This window comes from Myxine glutinosa, chromosome 2 (genome assembly GCF_964187855.1).
Source record: "Myxine glutinosa chromosome 2, kmMyxGlut1.1, whole genome shotgun sequence".
Taxonomy (NCBI): Eukaryota; Metazoa; Chordata; class Myxini; order Myxiniformes; family Myxinidae; genus Myxine; species Myxine glutinosa.
Window position 1 is genome coordinate 121956680 of NC_136262.1, and position 24041 is coordinate 121980720.

General features: G+C 43.3%; 2 protein-coding genes across 2 annotated transcripts in view; one reads left to right on the plus strand and one right to left on the minus strand.

The window, feature by feature from the left end:
* LOC137421318 (polypyrimidine tract-binding protein 1) overlaps window positions 1-24041 on the plus strand; it is a 49828-nt gene that overhangs the window by 20646 nt on the left and 5141 nt on the right. Inside the window, exons 12-14 of the mRNA XM_068107241.2 lie at window positions 6216-6308; window positions 20132-20235; window positions 20335-20447. Of these exons, the coding sequence (XP_067963342.2) occupies window positions 6216-6308; window positions 20132-20235; window positions 20335-20447 (310 nt within the window). The remainder of the gene's footprint in view (window positions 1-6215; window positions 6309-20131; window positions 20236-20334; window positions 20448-24041) is intronic.
* LOC137421316 (uncharacterized) overlaps window positions 16374-24041 on the minus strand; it is a 137119-nt gene continuing 129451 nt past the window's right edge. The window contains exon 19 of the mRNA XM_068107234.2: window positions 16374-17919. Coding sequence (XP_067963335.2) covers window positions 17916-17919 — 4 coding nt within the window. The 3' untranslated portion in view covers window positions 16374-17915. The remainder of the gene's footprint in view (window positions 17920-24041) is intronic.

Consider the following 24041-nt stretch of genomic DNA (forward strand, 5'->3'; position numbering starts at 1 on the left):
ACAGCATTAGAAAAACATGGGGGCAATACCCCTGGCGCTCACCTGGTAGAATAAACAGTTTACTGCACTAACTGAAGGCATTTTAAACCAATTTTAATGCTTGCTAGAAGACAGGGCAGCATGTCGAATCATACTAACATAATCATAAGACTTCAAACAAAAAAAAAATACCTATTTTGGGGGGCACTCCTCCCCCTCCCTCCTGCCCTGTGTCCTGTGTACCTCCTCAGACCCCAATTTTTCCAATGCCTTGAACAAACATTGGTACATCACGGATGATGAAGGTGGTGTTGAAGTTTCATCGGAAAGCATGTGTTGTTTCTGAGAAGAAAGCAAATACCTATTTTGGGGGCAATCCCCCCGTAGAGCCCCAAATAAGTTTTTTTTTTTTTTTTTTTTTTTTTTTTTTTTAATGCCGTGAACAATCGTTGGTACATCACAGGTGATGAAGGTTGTGGTAAAGTTTCATCGAAATAATGTGTGTAGTTTTAGAGGAAAAAGCAAATTCCTATTTTGGGGTGGGGGTGGGGGGGGGGGGGGATGGGGTCAAACCTGGATCCACTTTGACCCCCCTTGATCCCAATATATATATATTTTTAACTGCTTTGAACAAACTTTAGTCACAACATAACAGATACCATTTGTGCCAAATTTGGTCGCAATCCCAGCAGCGGTTTTGGAGAAGTTTAAAGTGTTTACGGACGGACAGCCGGACGGACGACTTGCCATCGCGTAAGCTCCGCTGAACTTCTTTCCAGGTGAGCTAAAAATTAGCGTCAAAGTGGGTCCAGCTTTGACCCCCAAAGTAGGTATTTGCTTTCTTTGAAATTACAAACAATTTCAATGAAACTTAACCCCACGCTTCATCTCCCCAGGATGACAAAAGTTTGTTCACGGCATAAAAAATACCTGGGTCTAAGGGGGTCTGCAGGGTGCTTGAGTGATTGTTGCTCCTGATCCAGGTGAGCTTCAGGGCCCACGGTCCTATTTTTGTCCCCCGTCGCACCGCGGAGCGAAAGGGGGACTATGGTTTTCCCCTCCGTCCGTGCGTGTGGGCGTGCGTGCGTGCTTAAGCGAAGGACCGCATTCGAATTTGGTGTGTGGGTGCAACCCACGTCAAAATCCAAGATGGCCGCCGCCATGTATGTCTGAACCTTGTGAGATGAATATCTTGAAAAATAAGCGAAGTACCAACTTCTAATTTGGTGTGTGGGTGTATCTCGGCATAAGGAAGAACGCTATTGAAAATTGGGTCGCCAGGTCAAAATCCAAGATGGCCGCCATCATATATATGTCTGAACCTTGTGAGCGAAATGTCTTGAAAAATAAGCGAAGTACCAACTTCTAATCTGGTGTGTGGGTGTATCTATCTAGGCATAAGGAAGAACCCTATTGAAAATTTGGTCGCCACGTCAAAATCCAAGATGGCCGCCGCCATGTATGTCTGAACCTTGCGAGCGGAATATCTTGAAAAATAAGCGAAGTACCAACTTCTAATCTGGTGTGTGGGTGTATCTAGGCATAAGGAAGAACGCTATTGAAAATTGGGTCGCCACGTCAAAATCCAAGATGGCCGCCTTGCGTCTTCCACTTTGTCAACTCGCATCACTTCACCGACGGGGGACCTAGGCGTAATGCTTGTTATTATTGTGTCCATTATTGTATGTTTTTTGAAATTGTAGTTTGTCATCAATTATTGTATGTTTTTTGAAATTGTAGTTTTTAATCCTTTTTTTTTTTTTTTTTTTGTAGCTTGTTATCCATTATTGTACCCCGTCGCACCGCGGAGCGAAAGGGGGACTATGGTTTCCCCTCCGTCCGTGTGTCCGTCCGTGTTTGCGGGCGTGCGTAAGCGAAGGACCGCATTCGAATTTGGTGTGGGTGCAACCCATGTCAAAATCCAAGATGGCCGCCACCATGTATGTCTGATGCCATGTATGTCTGAACCTTGTGAGCTGAATATCTTGAAAAATAATCGAAGTACCAACTTATAATCTGGTGTGTGGGTGTATCTCGGCATAAGGAAGAACGCTATTGAAAATTTGGTCGCCATGTCAAAATCCAAGATGGCCACCACCATATATATGTCTGAACCTTGTGAGCGAAATATCTTGAAAAATAAGCGAAGTACCAACTTCTAATCTGGTGTGTGGGTGTATCTAGGCATAAGGAAGAACCCTATTGAAAATTGGGTCGCCACGTCAAAATCCAAGATGGCCACCTTGCGTCTTCCACTTTGTCAACTCGCATCACTTCACCGACGGGACCTCGGCGTAACGCTTGTTGTATATATTTTTAAAAGTGTCGTTTGTAATACATTATATATATATATATATATATATATACACACATACATACATACATATGCATATACATATACATATACATATAAGTTTTTGTTTGTTTGTTTGCACGCACTAATCTCCTGAACGGTGAAAGATAGGAGGAAACCTCGACAACAAAAAAATGTCGGGACGGGCCCTGGGAAGGTTATAGGTTGGGTGGCGAGGCCTCTTCAGTCAGGCTGGGCCCATTTCGCAATTAAAAGCTGAGCTGAATTATAGTAGTCACTCTTCTACGGCCGCGAGTAAAAGCTGAATTATAGTAGTAAATTCATTCAAAAAGAACCCGGGCAACGCCGGGTGCTTTCGTCTAGTTGTATATATTTTAAATTGTAGTTTGTAATACATTATTGTAGATATTTTAAATTGTAGTTTGTAATACATTATTGTAGATATTTTAAATTGTAGTTTGTAATACATTTGTATATATTTTAAATTGTAGTTTGTAATACATTTGTATATATTTTAAATTGTAGTTTGTAATACATTATTGTATATATCCTTTTTAAAATTGTTTGTAATCCATTATTCTACATATATATTTTGAAATTGTAGTTTGTAATACATTATTGTATATTTTAAACTTGTAGTTTGTTATCCTTTCTTGTATATTTTAAACTTGTAGCTTGTTATCCTTTCTTGTATATTTTAAACTTGTAGTTTATTATCCATTCTTGGATATTTTAAACTTGTAGTTTGTCATCCATTCTTGTATGTTTTAAACTTATAGTTTGTTATCCTTGTATATTTTAAACTTGTAGTTTGTTATCCTTTCTTGGATATTTTAAACTTGTAGTTTGTTATCCTTTCTTGGATATTTTAAACTTGTAGTTTGTTATCCTTTCTTGGATATTTTAAACTTGTAGTTTGTTGTCCTTTCTTGTATATTTTAAACTTGTAGTTTGTTGTCCATTCTTGTATATTTTAAACTTGTAGTTTGTTATCCATTCTTGTATATTTTAAACTTGTAGTTTGTTATCCTTTCTTGTATATTTTAAACTTGTAGTTTGTTATCCTTTCTTGTATATTTTAAACTTGTAGTTTGTTATCCATTCTTGTATATTTTAAACTTGTAGTTTGTTATCCATTCTTGTATATTTTAAACTTGTACTTTGTTTTCCATTATTGTTTGCAAAGTGGAGGCAGCGCCTTGTTACTGTCGGTGGTTGGGTAAAAAGCAGCACAAAGTGTCGGTGGTTGGGTAAAAAGCAGCACAAAGTGTCGGTGGTTGTTGGTTATTGTGCAGCACAAACTGTTGGTGGTTGTTGGGTAATATGCAGCACAAAGTGTCGGTGGTTGGGTAATATGCAGCACAAAGTGTCGGTGGTTGGGTAAAAAGCAGCACAAAGTGTCGGTGGTTGTTGGTTATTGTGCAGCACAAACTGTTGGTGGTTGTTGGGTAATATGCAGAACAAAGTGTCGGTGGTTGTGTAATATGCAGCACAAATTGTCGGTGGTTGTTAGGTATTGTGCAGCACAAAGTGTCGGTGGTTGGGTAATATGCAGCACAAAGTGTCGGTGGTTGGGTAATATGCAGCACAAAGTGTCGGTGGTTGGGTAATATGCAGCACAAAGTGTCGGTGGTTGGGTAATATGCAGCACAAAGTGTCGGTGGTTAGGTAATATGCAGCACAAAGTGTCGGTGGTTAGGTAATATGCAGCACAAAGTGTCGGTGGTTGGGTAAATGCAGCACAAAGTGTCGGTGGTTGTTGGGTAATGTGCAGCACAAAGTGTCGGTGGTTGGGTAATATGCAGCACAAAGTGTCGGTGGTTGGGTATTATGCAGCACAAATTGTAGGTGGTTGGGTAATATGCAGCACAAAGTGTCGGTGGTTGGGTAATATGCAGCACAAAATGTCGGTGGTTGGGTAATATGCAGCACAAAGTGTCGGTGGTTGGGTAATATGCAGCACAAAAATGTCGGTGGTTGGGTATTATGCAGCACAAAGTGTCGGTGGTTAGGTAATATGCAGCACAAAGTGTCGGTGGTTAGGTAATATGCAGCACAAAGTGTCGGTGGTTGTTGGGTAATATGCAGCACAAAGTGTCGGTGGTTGGGTAATATGCAGCACAAAGTGTCGGTGGTTGTTAGGTATTGTGCAGCACAAAGTGTCGGTGGTTGGGTAATATGCAGCACAAAGTGTCGGTGGTTGGGTAAATGCAGCACAAAGTGTCGGTGGTTGTTGGGTAATGTGCAGCACAAAGTGTCGGTGGTTGGGTAATATGCAGCACAAAGTGTCGGTGGTTGGGTATTATGCAGCACAAATTGTAGGTGGTTGGGTAATATGCAGCACAAAGTGTCGGTGGTTGGGTAATATGCAGCACAAAATGTCGGTGGTTGGGTAATATGCAGCACAAAGTGTCGGTGGTTGGGTAATATGCAGCACAAAAATGTCGGTGGTTGGGTATTATGCAGCACAAATTGTCAGTGGTTGGGTAATATGCAGCACAAAGTGTCGGTGGTTAGGTAATATGCAGCACAAAGTGTCGGTGGTTAGGTAATATGCAGCACAAAGTGTCGGTGGTTGTTGGGTATTGTGCAGCACAAAGTGTCGGTTGTTCGGTATTATGCAGCACAAAAGGAGAATGATGCAACCAGGTTGCACAGTCGAACAAGTGAATGTCTTGCTTTGATTTCTCGTTCTGAAGTTCCAACTCGGCACTGGCCCAACAAGGTGTGTTTGATCACCTGTTATAATCAGTTTGCAACTTGATCTCCAAATAATATCATCTTTGGACAATGAGCTTTCCAGTACATCTTCCATTGTGTGATCCTGATGGATTCTCAAACTGTGATTCGTTTGTCTTGAGACCGGAGGGAAACGAGTCTGTTTTGTATTTTTAATACGCGATTTTTTTTTTGTTGTTGTTGTTGTTGTGGTTCAAGTTGATTCCACAAAAAACTTCATTTTTGTTTTCATTGTGGAGCATGTTGTGCTGTTTGTTATATTGTCTGATTGGATGGCACACTGACCTTTGATCTGTCTCGTCCGGGTTTGATTCCAGACTTGACTATAAACTGTCTGGTGCTTCGCAGCATTACATTACATTTATTTAGTCAATCAGATGGACGTTAAGCCAGGTAACTCATCTGCTGGCATTTGCTGGTGGATATAAAATGTCCCACACACTCTTACACAAGGTCCAGGTGAGTTATTGGTGGCATTCGTTTAAGGACGAGGTGAAGGTTTTGCCAGTTTTTCCTCCTCTTCTTTTTCTCTGTTTTCGTGGCTCTCAGCCTTGTTTCAGGTGATTTTCAATAATTAAACAAATCTCCAAGCAAATTCCAAATTCCTACGCAATTCACCTTCATTGGAACACCCAGAGCCTGGCTAGCCGGTTCGTGAAAGACTTGGCCAGAATGTTCAAGTTACCTGGAGTATTTGCGGCCAGTAAAATGCTATTACGCTGATGTGGTCGTAGCACTTAGTAGGTTTTTGTGGTGTAATTATTGTGTGTACTTGCAGATGTTAGTGGTTTTAGTCGGATTAAGTAGTCTTGGTTGTATTGTTTTTTTGTAATCAGAATTTATTTATTTATTATCTATTCTTATTCAATGTAAAGTTTAAGCATTGACAAAGTACTTCTCATTGTATGCACATCGCATATACTGTCTGTTACAATAAACTGTCATGATTATTATCGTATTTAGGAGATAATAGTGTTCGGAATAAGTCGTTATTACTGGTATTGATGTTTAAAATAAATATTGCTGTTTGTCTTGTTTCGTAGCTTATTGTTATGAGATTGTGACGTTTACAAACGTTTGTCACCTGATACGAAAAGTATAATGTAACAAATATAAATCTTGTGATGGTTTAAATCTTTATGTGCATATAATGTTGTGTAATTCTATATACGATCCCATACAGGAGTCTATGGAGATGTGCAGAGAGTGAAAATCCTATTCAACAAGAAAGACAATGCTCTGATTCAGATGGCCGATTCAAACCAGGCTCAGCTGGGTATGTTTGTATTTATACTTTGTATTTATCACTGTAATGCACAAGTGCTGTGTAGTTTTGATATACAATGTGCTTTGCTGTATTATCTCATTTGCTCCGCAGACCGCAATCCGCAGACCAATCATCTCCAAAAATATTTGTTATACCCGTAATATAAAATTAATTCCTTTATATTTAATTAAAATTCCTTTTTAATTGCAAAGGCTCACAGAGGAGTTTGTGTGTATATTATGGGCAATACAAAAACATATTCACCGAATATTGGATGAGGGTGAGATGAAAAGTCATGACTCCAATTCTTTTTTCCCCCAAAACAGGTGATTATATTTGAATGAAAGATTTTAAAAAAACACACACCCAATTTTAAAATATTGTCCTGTAATAACATCAATCTTTATTCTACCATGGTACATATTCATTTCTCAACATAAACATCACGGAGGCCACACATTTTTGCCAACGTTGAAGGAGTTCTGTGATGCCGTCACGATAGAAATGTGCATCCTGCTGACTTCACCGGAGCTTCCCAGCGGCCTTGACGTCATCGTCGGAAGGAAAATGTTCTCCACGAAGGTGTTCCTTGAAGGGGAACCCAAACGCTCAGACCACCTCGACGCGAATCTATGCCTCGATACCCTACAAATTTGATATCTTTTCTGATTTGCAATTTATAAAGTGGGTAATTTTGCAATTAAAAGTCGAAATCTTCTTCTTCACGTTAGCCGTGACGTCGCACCATGGAGTCGACCGCCACTTCCGTATTGTTTACTGGTTACATCGTGGTGGGTCATTCCATGTCAAATTGACCAATGCAAGTGACATTTCCCTACCGGACCATCTCGGATTTTGCTCATACCTATGTCAAGGTTGGGTACAAATATGAAAACGCAGGATCTGAAGTGGTTTGAGCCAGCTCCCAATATTTAGGGGAATCTGGCCACTTCTAGTTTTCCCGTTGCCAAAGGCAATGCGCGGACCACGCACATTCCTATAAACCTATTTTCCCTCACAACTCCGAAACGATCCTAGTTGGACTTGCCGTACCTGTTGTTCAAGGCGAACTTTTCATGCAGATTCTGAATCTGCAGTCAAAATCATGCTTGCTCAAATACTTACTGAGATAATTGTAAAAAGTTTTTTCACAGTCCTTCAATCAGACCCCAAATAATCAGCGTGCCTGTGAACCAAAATGGGCCTGATCAACTTTCCCAGATTCGAGAAGACCTCAGCTTGGACATATAGAAAAACCAAGAGGGTGTTTTGTCTCATTTTTCAGTAATCGAGACTTTTGTGACTGACACTCACCTTGCACCATGACTGTATGACATAGCTCAGTTGTTGCACCATGCACCATGTTCCTCACTGAATGATGCAATATCTTAGAGTATTTCATCATCAGGCTCTCCAGGCAATATGCATAGTACCTTTGTCAGTAAACAATAACTTGTTATTAAAATTTATTTATTATTAAAATAATAGTCAGTGATGCCTTTGTCTCAGTTTTGGGCAAGTCAAGTCGATGTTGAGTGGTCAGCAGAATGGCTGAGAGCGACAAGCTTGGAAATTGTACTGTTGGTATCTCCCTGCAATCAGCCTGCCATAAAAAGGATCACGTCTGCAAATGGGGCTTGATCAAAATAGCACATCTTTCTGGGGACGAACAAGAACTCTTGTTGTGGAGAAGTGGTTTGAAAACGGCCCAATTTGAGGTCGAAGATGCAACCGTTTGTCTACATCAACGTGACTCAACGTCGAAATTCAAAGCTTGGAAATCGAAATGCTGCAATCTATTTTTGATGTACAAATCTGGCAATAAACGGAGAGCGGCATTGAACAAAGGTAAGTGTCATGTCGCAAAAAAGCTATAGAGACGACTTTACCTGTCCTCCCAAGTGATGCACCTGAATCATCAACATCAGAGATTGAGGGCCAGACCGCTGCAGGTCTCCCCCAAGGTGACACCTCTGAATCGTCGACAACAGAGATCGAGGACGAGCCTGGGACTTCTGAAGCGGAGTTAGAGCTTGTTCAGGAGGACCTGAATGAGTTTCACAACTTTCAATTATTCCCCATTGAAACTACATTAAAAGAAAATGGTGGATCGTCCTACTTGTGGGAAACGAAAGTTAACAGAGTACTCTGAACAGGTTCAGGAAAAAAATGGCAACCCTGCTCTGTGTCCCAAAGGAGACCTTGAGCTCCAGAGCAGAGCCTCCATCACACGTGTGTGAGACTTGCAATGATATGGAAACAATTGTTAATGAACTGAAACAACAATGTGCAATTTCCACACAAAGGGAAAAAACGTCATAGTTAGCACTGGCTCCACCGAGCTGTTCTATCAAGAAAACAGCTCAAAGATTTGGTGTCACGGAATATCTGGTACGGAGAGCGAGGGCAACTAAAAAGGCTTCTATATTGATGAGTTTTCTAGAATGTGTCCAGGAATGAGATTTTGTGAATGAGGGAAGATGGAAACAAAGTTCAACACCAGGAAAGGTTGCTTCTGCTCAACTTGAAGGAATTGTATGTTCAATTCAAACCTCGCCACAATGTCAAAATCGGGTTTTCAAAATGTTGCACACTCGGGCCGAGTTGGTGTGTTACCGCTGATGCCAGTGGTGTGCGCACTCATTCTGCTTTTGTGATAGTCATCAAAACCTGAAGTGACTTGTACCTGCTATCCCTGCAGAAGTGGACTACAAGGACCCGTTTTCTGTGCCAGTGTGTGATGGATTCACGTGACTGCATGGTCCATAGGTGTGACAGTTGCCCTGGAAAGGCTACATTGGCTGAGTTATTGCAAAACAACTTTGAGGATGATGTTATGCACTTTAAGCAGTGGACCCATGGTAGCCAGTCCAAGTTAGTTGACTTGCATGCTAATGTAAGTGAATTCATACAGACTGTCCCAGTCTGCTGATAATGCTACCAAGGCCCAGGCCTCCTATCTCTGAGATTTAAAAGATAGACTGCCAGTTGGGGAAGCTTCTAATCCTTCTGGAGTCTAGACTTTGCAGAGAAGCACTCTTTTTTTTGTGTGTGTGCGAGGATGCAGTTTAGGGTTCCATTGGGAAAGCACCCAAACCACTCTGCATCCATTCACAATTTATCATCAATCTGAAGATTCAGCTACCCTCGATTGTATAAGTGCCTGTATCATGAATAATGACCGAGATCACAATGCGATAACGGTTCATAAGGTCATTGATGTTGTTACCAAGTTTATAATTGAATCGTGCCTTCTCTTTTCTCTGATCACCTGGCTGTAACCTTGTCCTTTAAGCTTGCTCTGCAGCAACATGGCAGTCCATATTGGAAGTTCAATGTCATGTTGCTGGAAAATGCTGCTTTTTGGGAAGCTTTCAAAGTGTTTTGGATTAGCCTCAAAGAAAGAAAGAATAATTTTGATAACCCGATGTTATGGTGGGACTACGCAAAGGCACAGATCGCTGTCTTTTGCCAACAGTTTAATTACTTATCATCTTTTAGTGTAAAAAGGGAGAGGCTCGCGCTACAAAAGGAAATAATGAAGTTGCAAACTGATGTGGCAAATAACCCCAACAGAGCAAATATAATTTGCTATTGGAAAAGAAGACTGTACTAAACAATCTAGTCGAATACCAAGCAAAAGGTGCAATGGTCCGTCTACGGATGGATCAGCTATATAATTTAGATGCACCGACCAAATTTTTCTTCCATTTCGATAAAAAGACGACCAATCAACGGCAAATTGAAACCTTCAAGCTCCCAATTGGTGACACTGTGACGTCACAAGATAATATAAAGAGGGAGGTTTATAACTTCTTTTCAGGCTTGTTTATCGCAAATGATGTTGACGATGACTTGATATGTTATTTCACATCTGACTTACCCATGCTAAGTGCTGCTTTAGAGGGATCAGCTTGGCTCCTTACTTTCCTTGGAAGAGCTTACACTTTCCCTTGCTTCTTTACCTACGGGTAAATCTCCTGGATTGGATGGCCTCCCAATAGTTTTATAAATCCTTTTGGCCCTTATTAGGCCCAGAACTATTGGAGGTCTTTAATAGTTCATTACGTTGTGGTGACTTGCCGATGAGCTGCCGAAGAGCAGTAATTAGTTTATTACCTAAGAAAGGAGACCCTCAGCTCATTGATATAATTGGCGTCCAATCTCTCTTCTAACTTCAGATTATAAAATAGTTTCTAAAGTTCTAGCTCGACGCATCGCCCCACTTCTAGTCGTTGATTCAAAGTGATCAGTTTTATTGTATCCCTAAAGCCCCAGTCATACCGGATTTGAGTGGCCACGAATCGCCCCGATCACCCCCGATCTGGCGATTCCCCGCACCAACACGACTTTTCGGCAAGATCGGCTGTAAATTTTCCCACAGTCATACCAAAACACCCCTGCCACGACTCCCGTACGATCGCGCCGTGACCGCCGTGCCGACAAAGCCCGATCCGCCAAGTGCGCGGCAAGATCGCCACAAGTCCTAGCCCGTGCCCACACGTCTTCGCCCCGATCCACCCCGATCCCACTACGACCGCACTACGACGGCACTACGACCGCAGTACGCACGCGTACGTGCCCACCCGTCCGACCCCGACTGCGCGGCGGCCGTCCTTGCCCTATATAAGAATGGCCAAGAATCACGCCGACCTAACTACGATCTTAAAATTCAGACGACGCTAATTCATGTTATTTTTGTATGTCGTTTATATAAATCATCAACTCCAAGCCTTCCAATGATGCCGCCAGCCAGGAAGAGGGGGAGGGGATCCAGGAAGACGTGCACAATCACGCGGCCGCCGTGACCAGCTTGGATGTGATCGAGGTGACCAGCTTGGAATCAGGAGATGAAATGATTTCGCCGCCGGGGATCGCCTATATATACCCGGTCTTGTGACAGGTCGTACTGGCGCCTACCGGTGCTTACTGCATGCTTACGGCAGTCTTGGCGGAGTCTTGTTAATTCGTGAGAGATCGGCAATGATCGTGAGTCGTCGTACTGCTGCGCGAATGTGGTCGGGACGGATCGGGGAAATTCTTGGAAGATCGTGATGGCAGTCGTACGGCGTCCATGTGAGGACGTACGGCGGTCGTATCAGTGCTTGCTGGATGCAGAGCGAATCGTGGCAGCCAAGTTTCCCGACCGCCGCAAGACACTCCACGACCATTTTCCCGATGCCCACACGCGCCCGTATGACACCCTCCAGACAGCAGCAAGAGTTTGAAAAACGCCATGAATCGCCACGATAATTTTGAACAGTTCAAAATTGTCGGGGCGGCTTCCCGTCTCGACCCGAACTGCCAAGTACACCCCCGATCATCCAGGAATCGCCAGGACCCCAATACGATCTGGCCAAGAATGTCGCCCCGATCTTAGGTCGTGGCGATTCGTGGCCTGAAAATGGCCGGTATGACTGGGGCTTTACCAACAGATACACGATAACATACTTTTATTAAGAGATCTTTGGGATGTGTGCAAAATAAAAAATGACAATCTTGGTTTGATTGTGCTTGACCAAGAGAAGGCTTTTGACCGTGTAAGTCATGTTTATCTTTTCAAGGTCCTAGAGTGTTTTGGACTTGGTCCTGTTTTTCTCTCCATGGTAAAACTGCTCTACAATGGCATTTACTCAATACTCAGAGTAAACTCTGAACTGACTTCACCTGTAAAGGTTGGAAGAGGTATCCGTCAGGGATGTCCTTCATCTGGTATTCTGTACTCTTTAACCATTGAGCCTCTTTTAATCAAAGTCCACAGCATCTTAACCGATGCAGAAATTTGCTCACAAGACCTGTGAACGTCTCTGCATATGCTGACGATATTTGTGTCATCGTACATTTGTGCATTTGTCATTCATTCATTCATTCATTCATTGTACATAATAGCCTGGTGGTGGCTTAGTGGTTGGGGTGCTGGCTTGGGATCCCAGGATTCTGGGTTCAAATCCTGGTCGAGCGCTGAATTAGCGCCGGGGGGGTTGACTCGGCCTTCATCCTTCTGAGGTCGGCAAATTGAGTACCAGTTCACTGGTAATTCCCTGTGTGTCGCAAGAGGCGACAAACAGGGTTGGCAGCAGGAAGGGCATCCGGCCATAAAACATTGCTTCAAAAAGGGGACCATGGTGCCCGAAAAAGGCCAACCCCTGCTCTGTGGGGATAAATGGCCTCCAAAGGTGGTTGGTACATAATAACGATGAGATCAAGAAACTGGTGGACTGCTTGGACTATTATGGTTTAGCTTCTTCAGCTTTGGTAAACTGGAACAAGTGCCAGGCGATGTGGATGGGCCCATGCCAGCTGCCGATGCCTGTCCTTTCGAAACACCTCACCTGGTCCCTCAACGGAATGAAGTACCTTGGTGTTTTCATCGGTGATGCAGCAACGCAAGCGAAAAATTGGGAGGGTCTCGCTGACTCTCGAACAAAAGCTGTGGAAATGGAAAGGGTTGCTGGCCTTGCTTTTGTACCGAGGACGAGTCCTGGTCATCAATAATTTAGCAGCATCTCTACTGTGGCACAGAATCAAAGCCATTCCACCTCCTGAACACTTTCTGCTGAATATACAAAAGACAATAATAAACTTCTTCTGGAGTGGAAAACACTGGCTCCGTCCACAGATCCTGAATCTTCCCTTAGAGGAAGGTGGACATGGTCTTGTGGACATCGTATGCAGGGCAATGGCATTTGGCATCGCCTCAATCTGGCGGCTTCTCGATGGTCCATCAGACCTAGCCTGGAGGTCCACTGCTCTCCTCCTCCGTCAAGCCGGCATGCTAGACTATTCATCTGGTCTATTCTAATGAACATAAAATGTATTGATCTGTCCTTGCTTCCACCATTTTACAATATCTATCTATAATTCCAGTAATGTGTGTGTGTGTGTGTGTGTGTGTGTGTGTGTGTGTGTGTGTGTGTGTGTGTGTGTGTGTGTGTGTGTGCGTGTGTGTGCGTGCGTGCGTGCGTGCGTGCGTGCGTTTGTTTGTTTGTTTGTCTGTGACCGCTGTTTCTCGACAACTACCGGTCCGATATACTTGAAACTTGCCAGGTATATTGCTGGGGACCCGAGGATGTGCCCTTTTCAAGGTTTGAAATTAATCGGAGAAGTCGTTACCGAGCTATGGCGATTTAGCCGTTCGCTTTGGCTTTGCGAATGGACCAAACCATTTCATGTAAATAGAGGGGGGGGGGGGGGGTGCTGTGGTCGTTGCGAATGGACCAAACCATTTCATGTAAATAGAGGGGGGGGTTCTGTGGTCGTTACTGCCACGTGGTTTCAAAGTTTTTTTTTGTTGTTGTTGTTTGCACGCATGCTTTTTTGCACGCACGTACGGGCACCCACGTACGGGCACGTCCTAGTAATCTTAAATGCTTGGCGTGTTTTCATGGTCGACCGTGATTTTGTTTCCTACACCAAAGAGATGTTTTTCAGTGAACCTCTTTTCTACAACTCTTTTCAAAAGAATAAGAACGGAACGCTCCTTTGTTGATTATTTTGTTCAGAATGGTGTCCACAGCGTTGCTGATTTAATGATTGACAACAAGAGATGGTTAAGTGCTGCAGCACTTGCGAATAAAGTTGGCATGCGGTCCAACCACATAATATCTGCTGTACTATGTGAAATACTTAACGTGTACCTCAGAGTTAAGGTGCACTGGCAGCAATCTCCTCGCACTAGTGATGGCCCAATTGTTTGTGAACCAAACCACTGTTTCCTAAATTTAGAACTCGCACCCACTGTAATGAATTCTGGTACAATAATAAAATATTTACCAAAAATACGTTTTGGATCTGCAGGACTGGAAAATCGTGTTATATACCAGGCCTGCGTCAAAGCAATCCGGCCATCCTTCGGAACTTGGCAGTTGAGGAAGTGGCACAATTGCTTGCCTACAGAATACCCCTTCCAACCTAACTGAATGATCGTTTTAAGGCCATTTTTCCCTGCTGGGGTGGGGGTTGGCCTTGCAGGCCCCATGACCTCATGGGGCCCTGTTTGAGGCAATGTTTTTATGGCCGGATGCCCTTCCTGACACCAACCCTTAGTCGCCTCTTACAATGTGCAGGGATACGGTGTACCTATTTTAAATCGGGGTACACACCGGATCATTCATCCCAGCAAGCTGGTACTCAATTTGCCGACCTCGGAAGGATGACAGGCTGAGTCAACCACCCTGGTGTTCATTTGGCGATCGACCGGGATTCGAACTCAGGATCCTAGGATCCCAAGATAGCGCCCTAACCGCTAAGCCAACACCAACCTAACTGGAAAGCCTATTATCATGTACTTATTCCGAATAAAACTGCCGACCTGTCGTGGAGGTTGGCACATTGGATATTACCCACTAATAAGCTCTTACATGTTTTTTCTCCTGAAATATCTGACCATTGTCCCTTCTGTAGTGCTCTTGGGACCTTGTCACCTGCTTATGTTGAATGTGCACGCTTGATTCCCTTATTTGTTTTTATGAGGCCAATAATTATAAGTTAAACCTGGAAAAAATTTATAACAAGTTGAAAATTTCAGGGAACGTCCAGAAAAATGAGTTTAAAACATACCAAAAGTACCCGAAAATCCTTGTGCTTTTCAAAATGGCCGCCATTTAGTTGTTTTTTTATCATATCTTAACAAGTAGACATGGTAGAAATGCAAACAGTGTCGAAACGTAGGTTTTCAAACAAGCAATCCTATAAAATCATTAATTACATGACTAAAACACTCAAAATATCCAAAACCAAGATGGCGGCCAGTATGGTGCCAAATATGGCCACCGTTTTCTATTTTATCATATCTTAGCAACCACATATGATAGAAATGCAAACAAAGTGTCTAAATATAGGTATAATATGTCTAATATATCTACCCTAATAACAGACTGCAGACCAGGAACAGCAGGTTTGCTATATGTCTTTACAGGAATGTGTCAAAAGGCTCCAACTGTTTCAGCAGATGGTAGTTTCGCTGTCCGTTTTATGGGTGAGGTATCCACAATCCCAGGTGGAGTCGCACAAGCTATGCCACCCATACTATGGAAAGTGTTGTGACCAGTGACTGTAGCTACATTGAAATCAGCATTGTCGTAAACAAATTGTGTAAAACCACCTCGGTTATAAGATGGTTCACCACCTGATATCAAGGCATGTTCAAACTGCTGTACCTCTTTATAGTCATCAGCAAAGCTCATGCTGCTCAGGATATCTATCAGTTCACGCGAAGCATACTTGCGGTGTATATACACAGCTATTCCAAGCAACAGTGGTGAAATGAAGGACCTTGGTCTGCATGTGGAAATTATGGAATGTGCTATGGCAGTACATCTTCTATTGGTGACCATGGGACTTTCACCCTTCCGTTTCACCAAATTGTGCATGAATCGCCTGAGAGAATTTGGTTTCAAGGTAGCTCCATTATCAGTTTCCTCCATGGTACAGTATTCATCACAGTCATATACTCTCAAGCGGATATTGTTAAGTATGATTGAGGCAGCCATATCAATGATCCGTTCGGATTCAGTAGCCGCATCGATTACCTTATCAGTAATCCACTTTTCACGGAGAATCTTGTGTGCGGAGTCACGAAAACTAATGATGCTTGATTTCCCAGTGATGCTTGTTATTGTGATATCACCATATATGTTCCTGCAGCTTTATCTTGAGATACTTAATTGAATATCCTTCTTGACCATATAAGAAAGGGTCCATGTATTCTAAAAGCTCTGCTACAGAATACTGACATTCGTCATTCTTATCAAGAAATTCACAAAGCCCTTCTTACCCTTACCAAGGGGGGATTAAGCCCCTTGTTCTTTCTGGGCCTGGCGTAACCGAGACTTGAAACGCCTCTTCCGGGCAAACTCAAGGTAGGGTTTCGGGACCAAGTCTCGCTCGTACCTAAATACCTGCGCCGCCACGGAAGCGGGGAACCAAGCCTCGCACGAGCCACATGTAATTTGAGTACACCGAGGGGATTGCGTACCACGTGGTCCGTGCAGTGACCGTTAATATTGGACCCCGATTAGAGCGGTTCTATTCGTACCACGCTTAGTCAATGAGGGAAAACACGAGGCGGTCGAATAAAGAAATAACAGGATTTTATTATTATTATTTACACAATGTACAAGTCGGTAGAAAGCAGACACAGAGCAGAACTTAAGCACTCTTATTATAAAGCCCAGACACGGGCCCGATCGCACTCACACAGGGAAATTGCAGGCAGAATGGTGTCCTCGCGCTGCCTTGGTCGTCCAGGAACGGCGGCTCGGCGTGCTCTCCACGGTCCCAGCACGTCCCGCGAAGATGGCAAACAGGCGGCGGAAAAGGGTCCTCGCAGCGCGTCCCTCGAACAAAAGGCAGCAGATGAGGCAGGAAAGAAATGTACGCGTCTCTCAGCGCGGCTGGGCGGTTCCACAGCGCGTTTAGTAACCAGCGCGCTATCACTCGCGTAACCCAATGCAATATAGGCTCGGCCTTAAGCTCAACCAAGCGCCACTTTAGCACATGCCAACTACTCGAGAGTCCTGGTGGGGGCTTTGCGCGACGGGTTATATTTGCCACGCCCTGAGCCTTCTCGAACGTTCCAACCACGCCCTGTGACGCATTGCCGCAGCCACTCCCCTTGAGCCCTGATTGGCGGCTTGCGCTTACCGTCAGCTTTTTCGCCGCCCTCATTCGGTCCCGACCCGACCTGCTAGGCCTGCCTCGTGTTAATTTGCGCCAAAAAGCCAAAGGCAGCACAAAGAGGCGTAAGGCGGCATAAGACAATGGAAGTATGAAAAGGACCTAACTCTCATTATTCTACTCAACGCAAAACGAACACAGGAAAAGGACTATGCTCACAAATACTAAGAAATAACTGAACCATCGTGAGGCTACATGTTGTAATGTGACTAAACTATGAGGGGGAAATTTAACCTTTATTGTACAAAACTCAAAACCGCAACAATATCCTTCTTGACCATATAAGAAAGGGTCCATGTATTCTAAAAGCTGTGCTACAGAATACTGACATTCGGCATTCTTATCGAGAAATTCACAAAGCTGCTTGAAAGCTTCATCCTTTACTTTATCATTTGGCCTGCCAACGGATTTTTCATGTTTATCTCCGAGGAATGCTGAGGCACAATTACGGTGACCTTTTGCCTCAGATGCCACTAGATCAAAGGTGTGTCGTATGCGATCTGCAACAACATTACCCCAATCATCTTGTCTATTTGTGGCATGATTCCAGACAGTTTCCTGGAATTGTCGGGTTTCAACGTTGCTGACGACTTTCCTGCGTTTGGTCGCTATTTTATAGTCAACAGCTATAACTTCTGAACAGAACATACAGTCACGTTTGATGTCAAATGTAGAAACACCTGATCGCAGTTGTGGTGTTTCTTCGTCTTGTATCAGTCGCAGGTGATTTCCTCTTTTCAGCAGTTATTGTGCTTTGACGGGTATAGTTCTTGCGGCATGCAACATGAAGTCTCAGTGGTGATGTTTTCTTCAGTACTTCATGAAGCCCATCTCCTCGCTTGAAGCTTGCCAAAACAAGTGTTTTGCGGCCCTTATCGCCAACTGTTGCAACGTCAGTCAAACCCAGCTTCTCTTTGCATATTATACAAGGCACATCCATTATCTGAAATGACAAATAAAAGTAAAAAACCTTGGTTGGGGGGATTTGGGGTTTTTAAAACATATAATTAATAATTTCATGAGATTGCTTGGGTCTTCAAACCTATGCATTTCTATCACAAGTGGTTGCTAAGATATGAAATTGAGAACAGTGGCCATATTTACTGCCATATTGGCCGCCATCTTGGTTTTGGATATTTTTTAATGTTTTAGTCATATACTTAATGATTTAAATGGATTGCCTGTGTTTGAAAACCTATATTTAGACACTTTATTTGCATTTCTACCATATCTGGTTGCTGAGATATGATAAAATAGAGAACGGTGGCCATATTTGGGGTCATACTGGCCGCCCATCTTGGTTTTGGCTATGTTGAGTTTTAATCATGTAATTAATGATTTTATAGGCTTGCTTGTATTTGAAAACCTATGTTTCGACACTTTGTTTGCATTTCTACCATGTCTACTTGTTAAGGTATGATAAAAAACAAAATGGTGGCCATCTTAAAAAGCACAAGGAGGATTTTCGGGGACTTTTTATATGTTATTTATCATACCCATAGGCATCTTTCCTGAAATTTTCAGCTTGTTTTAAATTCTTTCCAGGTTTGGGCCTATAAACACTACTAGTACCCGACTGCAAAGACGCAATGAGCCGGCGAAGCCAAAGCCTCTTGCCACTATTTTACCCATCACTCTGGCATCAGTAGGTTAGGTAGTTGGTAGTAGGTTGGTGTAGTTGGTAGTAGGTTGGTGTAGTGGATACCGTACCGAGTTCAAAATGACACCATTTGCATTCTGGATGAGATTAAAATTTATAAAATTTCCTTCTTGATTAATTCGGTGAATTCCGTCTCAACTTCGGATATTTCCGGCCGTGAAAAACTATCCCCTACGGCCGCGAGATTTCTAAAAAATAATTCTTCGTCAATTTTAGAATATTTGATGCCGTTTTCAGCCTCCGAAACGGTAATAAGCTTTTTTGAAATATTTTTTCAAATGCTCGAATCCCATTGGTTCTGGTGATTGGTGACGATTTTCGTTGAAGATACCCAGGGGCCATGCGGGCCCGGGGAACGAGGTTGGTCTTAAAGTATTTTAATTACAAATTAGAGATGCATAAGATTGTGAATCAAAAAAGGATGGGTGAAACAAACTCCTATTTAACTTTTTCGCAATTTTTTATGCATACTTCCGCATCTGCAAGATGGCGGCCTCCATGGAGCGATTTGGTGCGTCAAAGCTTGGGTGAGCGTGCGACAGGATTTAGCAAAATCTGGTTTTTCAACATAATACGTACGCGTTCATTCACAACACCGGCTTCGCCGGCTATTACTCTTGGCATTTTTGCTTCATGAAATGTGCACTAAGCTTTCTTTAAACTTTACCTTTAATTCTTTTATTTTTGGCTTTGTCTCCAACACACACACAATAGAAGTGGTTCTCGCGAACTTTCTCGTTGCCACGGCAAATAAATCAATATATCGCACGAGAAAAATGCAAATTGAAAATCCTTTAAGATGTGCAGATAACCTTCCGGCCTGTATTAAGGGACTTGTATTTGCCTGTATTAAAATGGAATTTGGTTTCTATACATCTATGGATAAAGTACTGATCTTTAAAAGTATATGGGCATTAAATAATACGCTTTGCTCTGTGCAAAATGGTGTTTTGATCACAGATTGATCACTCCTTGAACATAATATGAATTTTTGTGAGGAACAAAACACTTTATTATTTTCTTTTTCCTTTTCTTGATGTATTAATGGTCTTTATGTAAATGTTCCCTTTAAAATGGTTTTGCTTGTTTACATTTGATTTGTGAAATGGTTTTATTTATACTTTAAAAAAATATACTTTTTCATATTTTTGTAATAAAAGGATGTAAAAGTCTGTCTCTGTCTATCTCTCTTGTCTATCTCTATCTCTCTGTCTATCTCTATCTCTCTGTCTATCTCTATGTCTATCTCTGCCGATCTGTCTGTCTGTCCTCTCTCTCTCTCTCTCTGTCGATGTCTCTGCCTCTCTCTCTCTGTCTTTGTCTCTCTCTTTGTCTCTCTCTCTGTCTGTCTCTCTCATCCACGTTTTTCAACCATCTTACTTCCACATAATTGTTCCACCTCGTCTCTCCTCCTTCACGATCATTCATTCCTTTCCTTATTCACTGTCTTTCTCCATACTATAACTCTGTTTTATTTGTCCCTCTGCGACGCCAGCCATGTCTCATTTGAATGGAATTCGCCTGCACGGCAAATCTCTTCGTGTCGCACTTTCTCGCCACCAAACGGTGCAGCTACCAAGGGAAGGACATGAGGATCAGGTAATGATGTCGTCTTTGATGTGCAAGGCCCAGGTTAATTGCATGGTACGGAATGATCACTGAATCTGATTACATTTCATTCCGCTTTGCTTTCACTAGGGTTTGACGAAGGATTTCTCCAGCTCTACGCTTCATCGCTTCAAGAAACCTGGATCAAAGAACTTCCAAAATATCTACCCACCATCCTCGACTCTTCATCTCTCAAACATTCCGTACGCTTGTTCCTTTCCATTCGGTCTTTGGCCAACTTTCTATTCTGTTTTTAATTTTGGTCGATCTCGTTGGCGACGTCACGGTTTTTCGAAGCTGAACACGTTCTCCACGTTTTCAAAGTTAAGTAATTGTTCACAATTGTATTTTTGTCGAAACTGTATTTATCCTTCGGTGTGTGTACCTATCGTGTGTCCCTTGGAAGATTGTCGGTGTTAATCTTTCATCAATTAATAGTTTCTGTTTGCCCCGCGTGTGCGGCCTTGTAGCTCGAGGCTTCCCCGTCGAAGTTTTGTTCACTTAAGCTCCTTCGCTGTTTTTGCTTGGTACTTAGATTTTTCCCTTCTCCCCCGAACTTCCCTGAACATCTACGCTTTGTCTAACGTTTTAACTCCCCCCGCCCCCCCAAAAAAACAAAAACAAAAAAAAACACCAACTGTCTCATCGTGTGCTTCTGTCCACGTGCACTGTGTCCCCTTGCCTTCCACCTTTTGCCCTGTCCACATGACTCGTGGTTGTCCCTCCAGGCTCTCCCTATTGGTGTTTTGTGAAGATAAGATTGATCTTCACGGTTCTGTTTAAATATGTTTAAACTTTCTTCTGCAGTGTTTTATTCAGTGGTATATTACAACATGCTGTTTTTCTTCCTATTTAAAAGCCTCTTCAATTTCCTCTTCAACTCATTCCACTTCCACAAAAAATTCAATCTCTTATAATTCTTCCTCACTACATGCTCCAAATTCACATTCATTCCACCCCTCCTCTATCGTTCTTAAACGGATCGCTAACTTGAAAATCGCAATAAACCCAATTTGTTATAAATGTTCGTCTCATTAATCATCCACCTTATAAACTCCCCCCTTGCCCCTCACCTCCAAATTTCCCCCCTTGCTCCTCCCCTCCAAATCTCCCCCCTTGCCCCTCCCCTCCTAAACTCCCCCCTTGCCTCTCCCCTTCAAAACTCCCCCCCAACCCCTCCCCTTCAAATCTCCCTCTTCCTCAAAGCTGCCTACTCCCCACTTCGTCTCCCTTCTATCTCATACCTCCACCTCCCCCAACCTACTTTCCTCTGCCCGCCCTCAAACAACCCCTCACTGTGCCTCACCCCATCACCATCAAACCTTTTGTTCTCCTCATCCTTCCCTTTCTTGTAACTCTTCTGTAATCTCTGACACACTATCAACTGCTCTCCCTATCTCCCCCCACCCATCCTTCATCTGCCCCTACCCCTCTCCTCCCCTGTCCTGCATCCGATACTCCCCCTCTCTCCTCATTAACAGTATGGACCTCAAACATCCGGGGCCTTCGCTCAAACCTGATTGATCTCTCCATTCAGGTTGCTTCTGACAATCCAGACTTGATCTGCTTAACAGAAACTTTCCTCCTTCAAGATGTCTCTGATTCCTTAATATCTCTTCCTGGTTACTCCCTCCTCCGGTTTGATAGACCTGAGCCTCGTCCTGGTGGTGGGGTTGCTATCTTTATCAAAAACTCTCTCCACCCCACCCCCAGGAGTACCTCTGGCTACGGCACTTCCGAGCTCTTCACCACAAAAAAAGCTTTCATCCGCAGCTCAATGGAATACTGCTCTCCCCTCTGGGCTGGTGCTCCTGCCTCACACCCAGCTCGGCTTCACGCAGTTGAAACCAAAGCTTTCAGAATCATTGGAATCTCCTGCAATGAAGCTAACTCCGAGGGCCTTTCACTCACTCACCGCAGGCAGGTTGGTGGTCTTTCTGTCTTCCACCGACTCCTCTCCGGCCTTGCTCCCCCAGCTCTCTCTGTGCTCTGTCCCCCAAATATTCCTACAGGTTGCACAAGATCTGCCAGCAACCCTCTTATGGTTCAACTGCCAGAATCTAGGCTCTCTGCTCACCTTCACTCTTTCATTCCCCTTTTCTCCCGCCTCTGGAACAAACTCCCCCACTCCCTTCAATCCCACAACTCCGTCCAGGTCTTTAAAACAGCTGTTCACCACCATCTCTTATCTTTCCCCATCCAAAACCTTGATCTTTTCTACCCCCGCTAATTGACTCCAGATACACTTTTTTGAAATTCGAACTTCTCTCGTGGAAGTCCTTGCAGTGGCCATGTGTTTTATACATCTCCCACCTTCCCCCAGGCCCTCTCCTTCCCATGGTTCTCTCGATGTCAAATGTTGTTTTGTGTCCTTCACCCTCTCTCCCCATCTTGTCTACCGCTACCCTTGTTTTGTGTTTTACGTGTCGGTTTGACTTTTTGTGTGATTAATGTCAGCTCTTTCACGAGCCTCGATCTTGTATACAAAAAACAAAAACAAAAAAACTTCCAAATCAAAATGTGCATGTATATAAGGCTGCGGATTTCAAACTCCATCAACCACAGTGTGGTCAACTGATTGAATGCATTTTTGTTCCGCCATATCATTGTCTTCACCTTCATTGCACAATTTTAGTTTTTCATTTAAATAACTTCCAATTCCGGGTGCTTTCACGTTTTAGTTTTTCATTTAAATAACTTCCAATTGCGGGTGCTTTCGCGTGCGACACTGGTTTGAGCAGTTCCTCCCTCCGACTCATCAAAGCTAAGTTTCCAGACCAGATCCTTTGTTTTACTGTTTTATTTTTATTCCTGTGTTACTGTTTGTGGTTTTGTCCAATTTCCGTGTCAAACTGTGGCTTGTGTTGTCAAATTGGTGTCCCTGTAAAAGTCCGGCCACCTTGCCTATTCCTCGTCTAGTCAGAATGCCACTTCTGTCTCTGCTTTGACCCCACATGCTTTGTTTTATTTTATTTTCTCTCAAGTATTGCCATTTGATCCCTTGGCTTAATCCTTTTCCCTTCCTCGCTTCAAAAAATCCCCCCCAAAAAATTCTTTACTCCAAAAAAAAAAAAAAATCACAAACTCAAATCTGCCATGTCTTCCTGCTCAGTTCCTCCTTCATTCTTTATCCCTTCTTCTTCAATGTCCCCTTACTGAATCTTCATTGAATGAAATGTTTCTTGCTCTTCACATAAAAAAGCATTTTCTTAAATGCCTCTCTCCTGGCTCGTCGTGGGTTGTCATCGTACTCGACGGATCTCAGAGTTTTCCACCATCAAATTGCCATTATCTCTTCTTCGTTTGTCTCCTCTTCTCCGCGTTCTTGATGCTTGTGCTCGAACTCCTTCACTTGGTCGGTGCGATAACTGTGCCACTTCACACGATCAAGGGCAATTTCCTTCCCTCCGGTCGTGCTGATCTTGCAACTTTGATGTTAGCATGTATCGCATTTTGGGGGTGTCAATGGACATAATGATTTAATGTTAGACGCTGATCTTTGTGGCGAGTGACACGTCGTGGGTGGACCACATGGGATGAGCCGGCCCAAGGCAGCACTTGCTTTGGTACCATTATTGCCGACGCTGCTGCTCAAGTAGCGGTACCTCTCCAACTTTCAATGGCTGGTTGTTGATTATGACCCGAGGCTTGATGTATAGTGAATCCGGTTTCGGCTGGAGCAATACTTCAGTTTTCTTGATGCTGACATTGAAGTCGCACCGGTCAGCAGATCATATGAAGGAGTCTGTCAAGCTTTGCTCATCCTTCTCCGTGTGGGCGACAAGGGCGCAATCGTC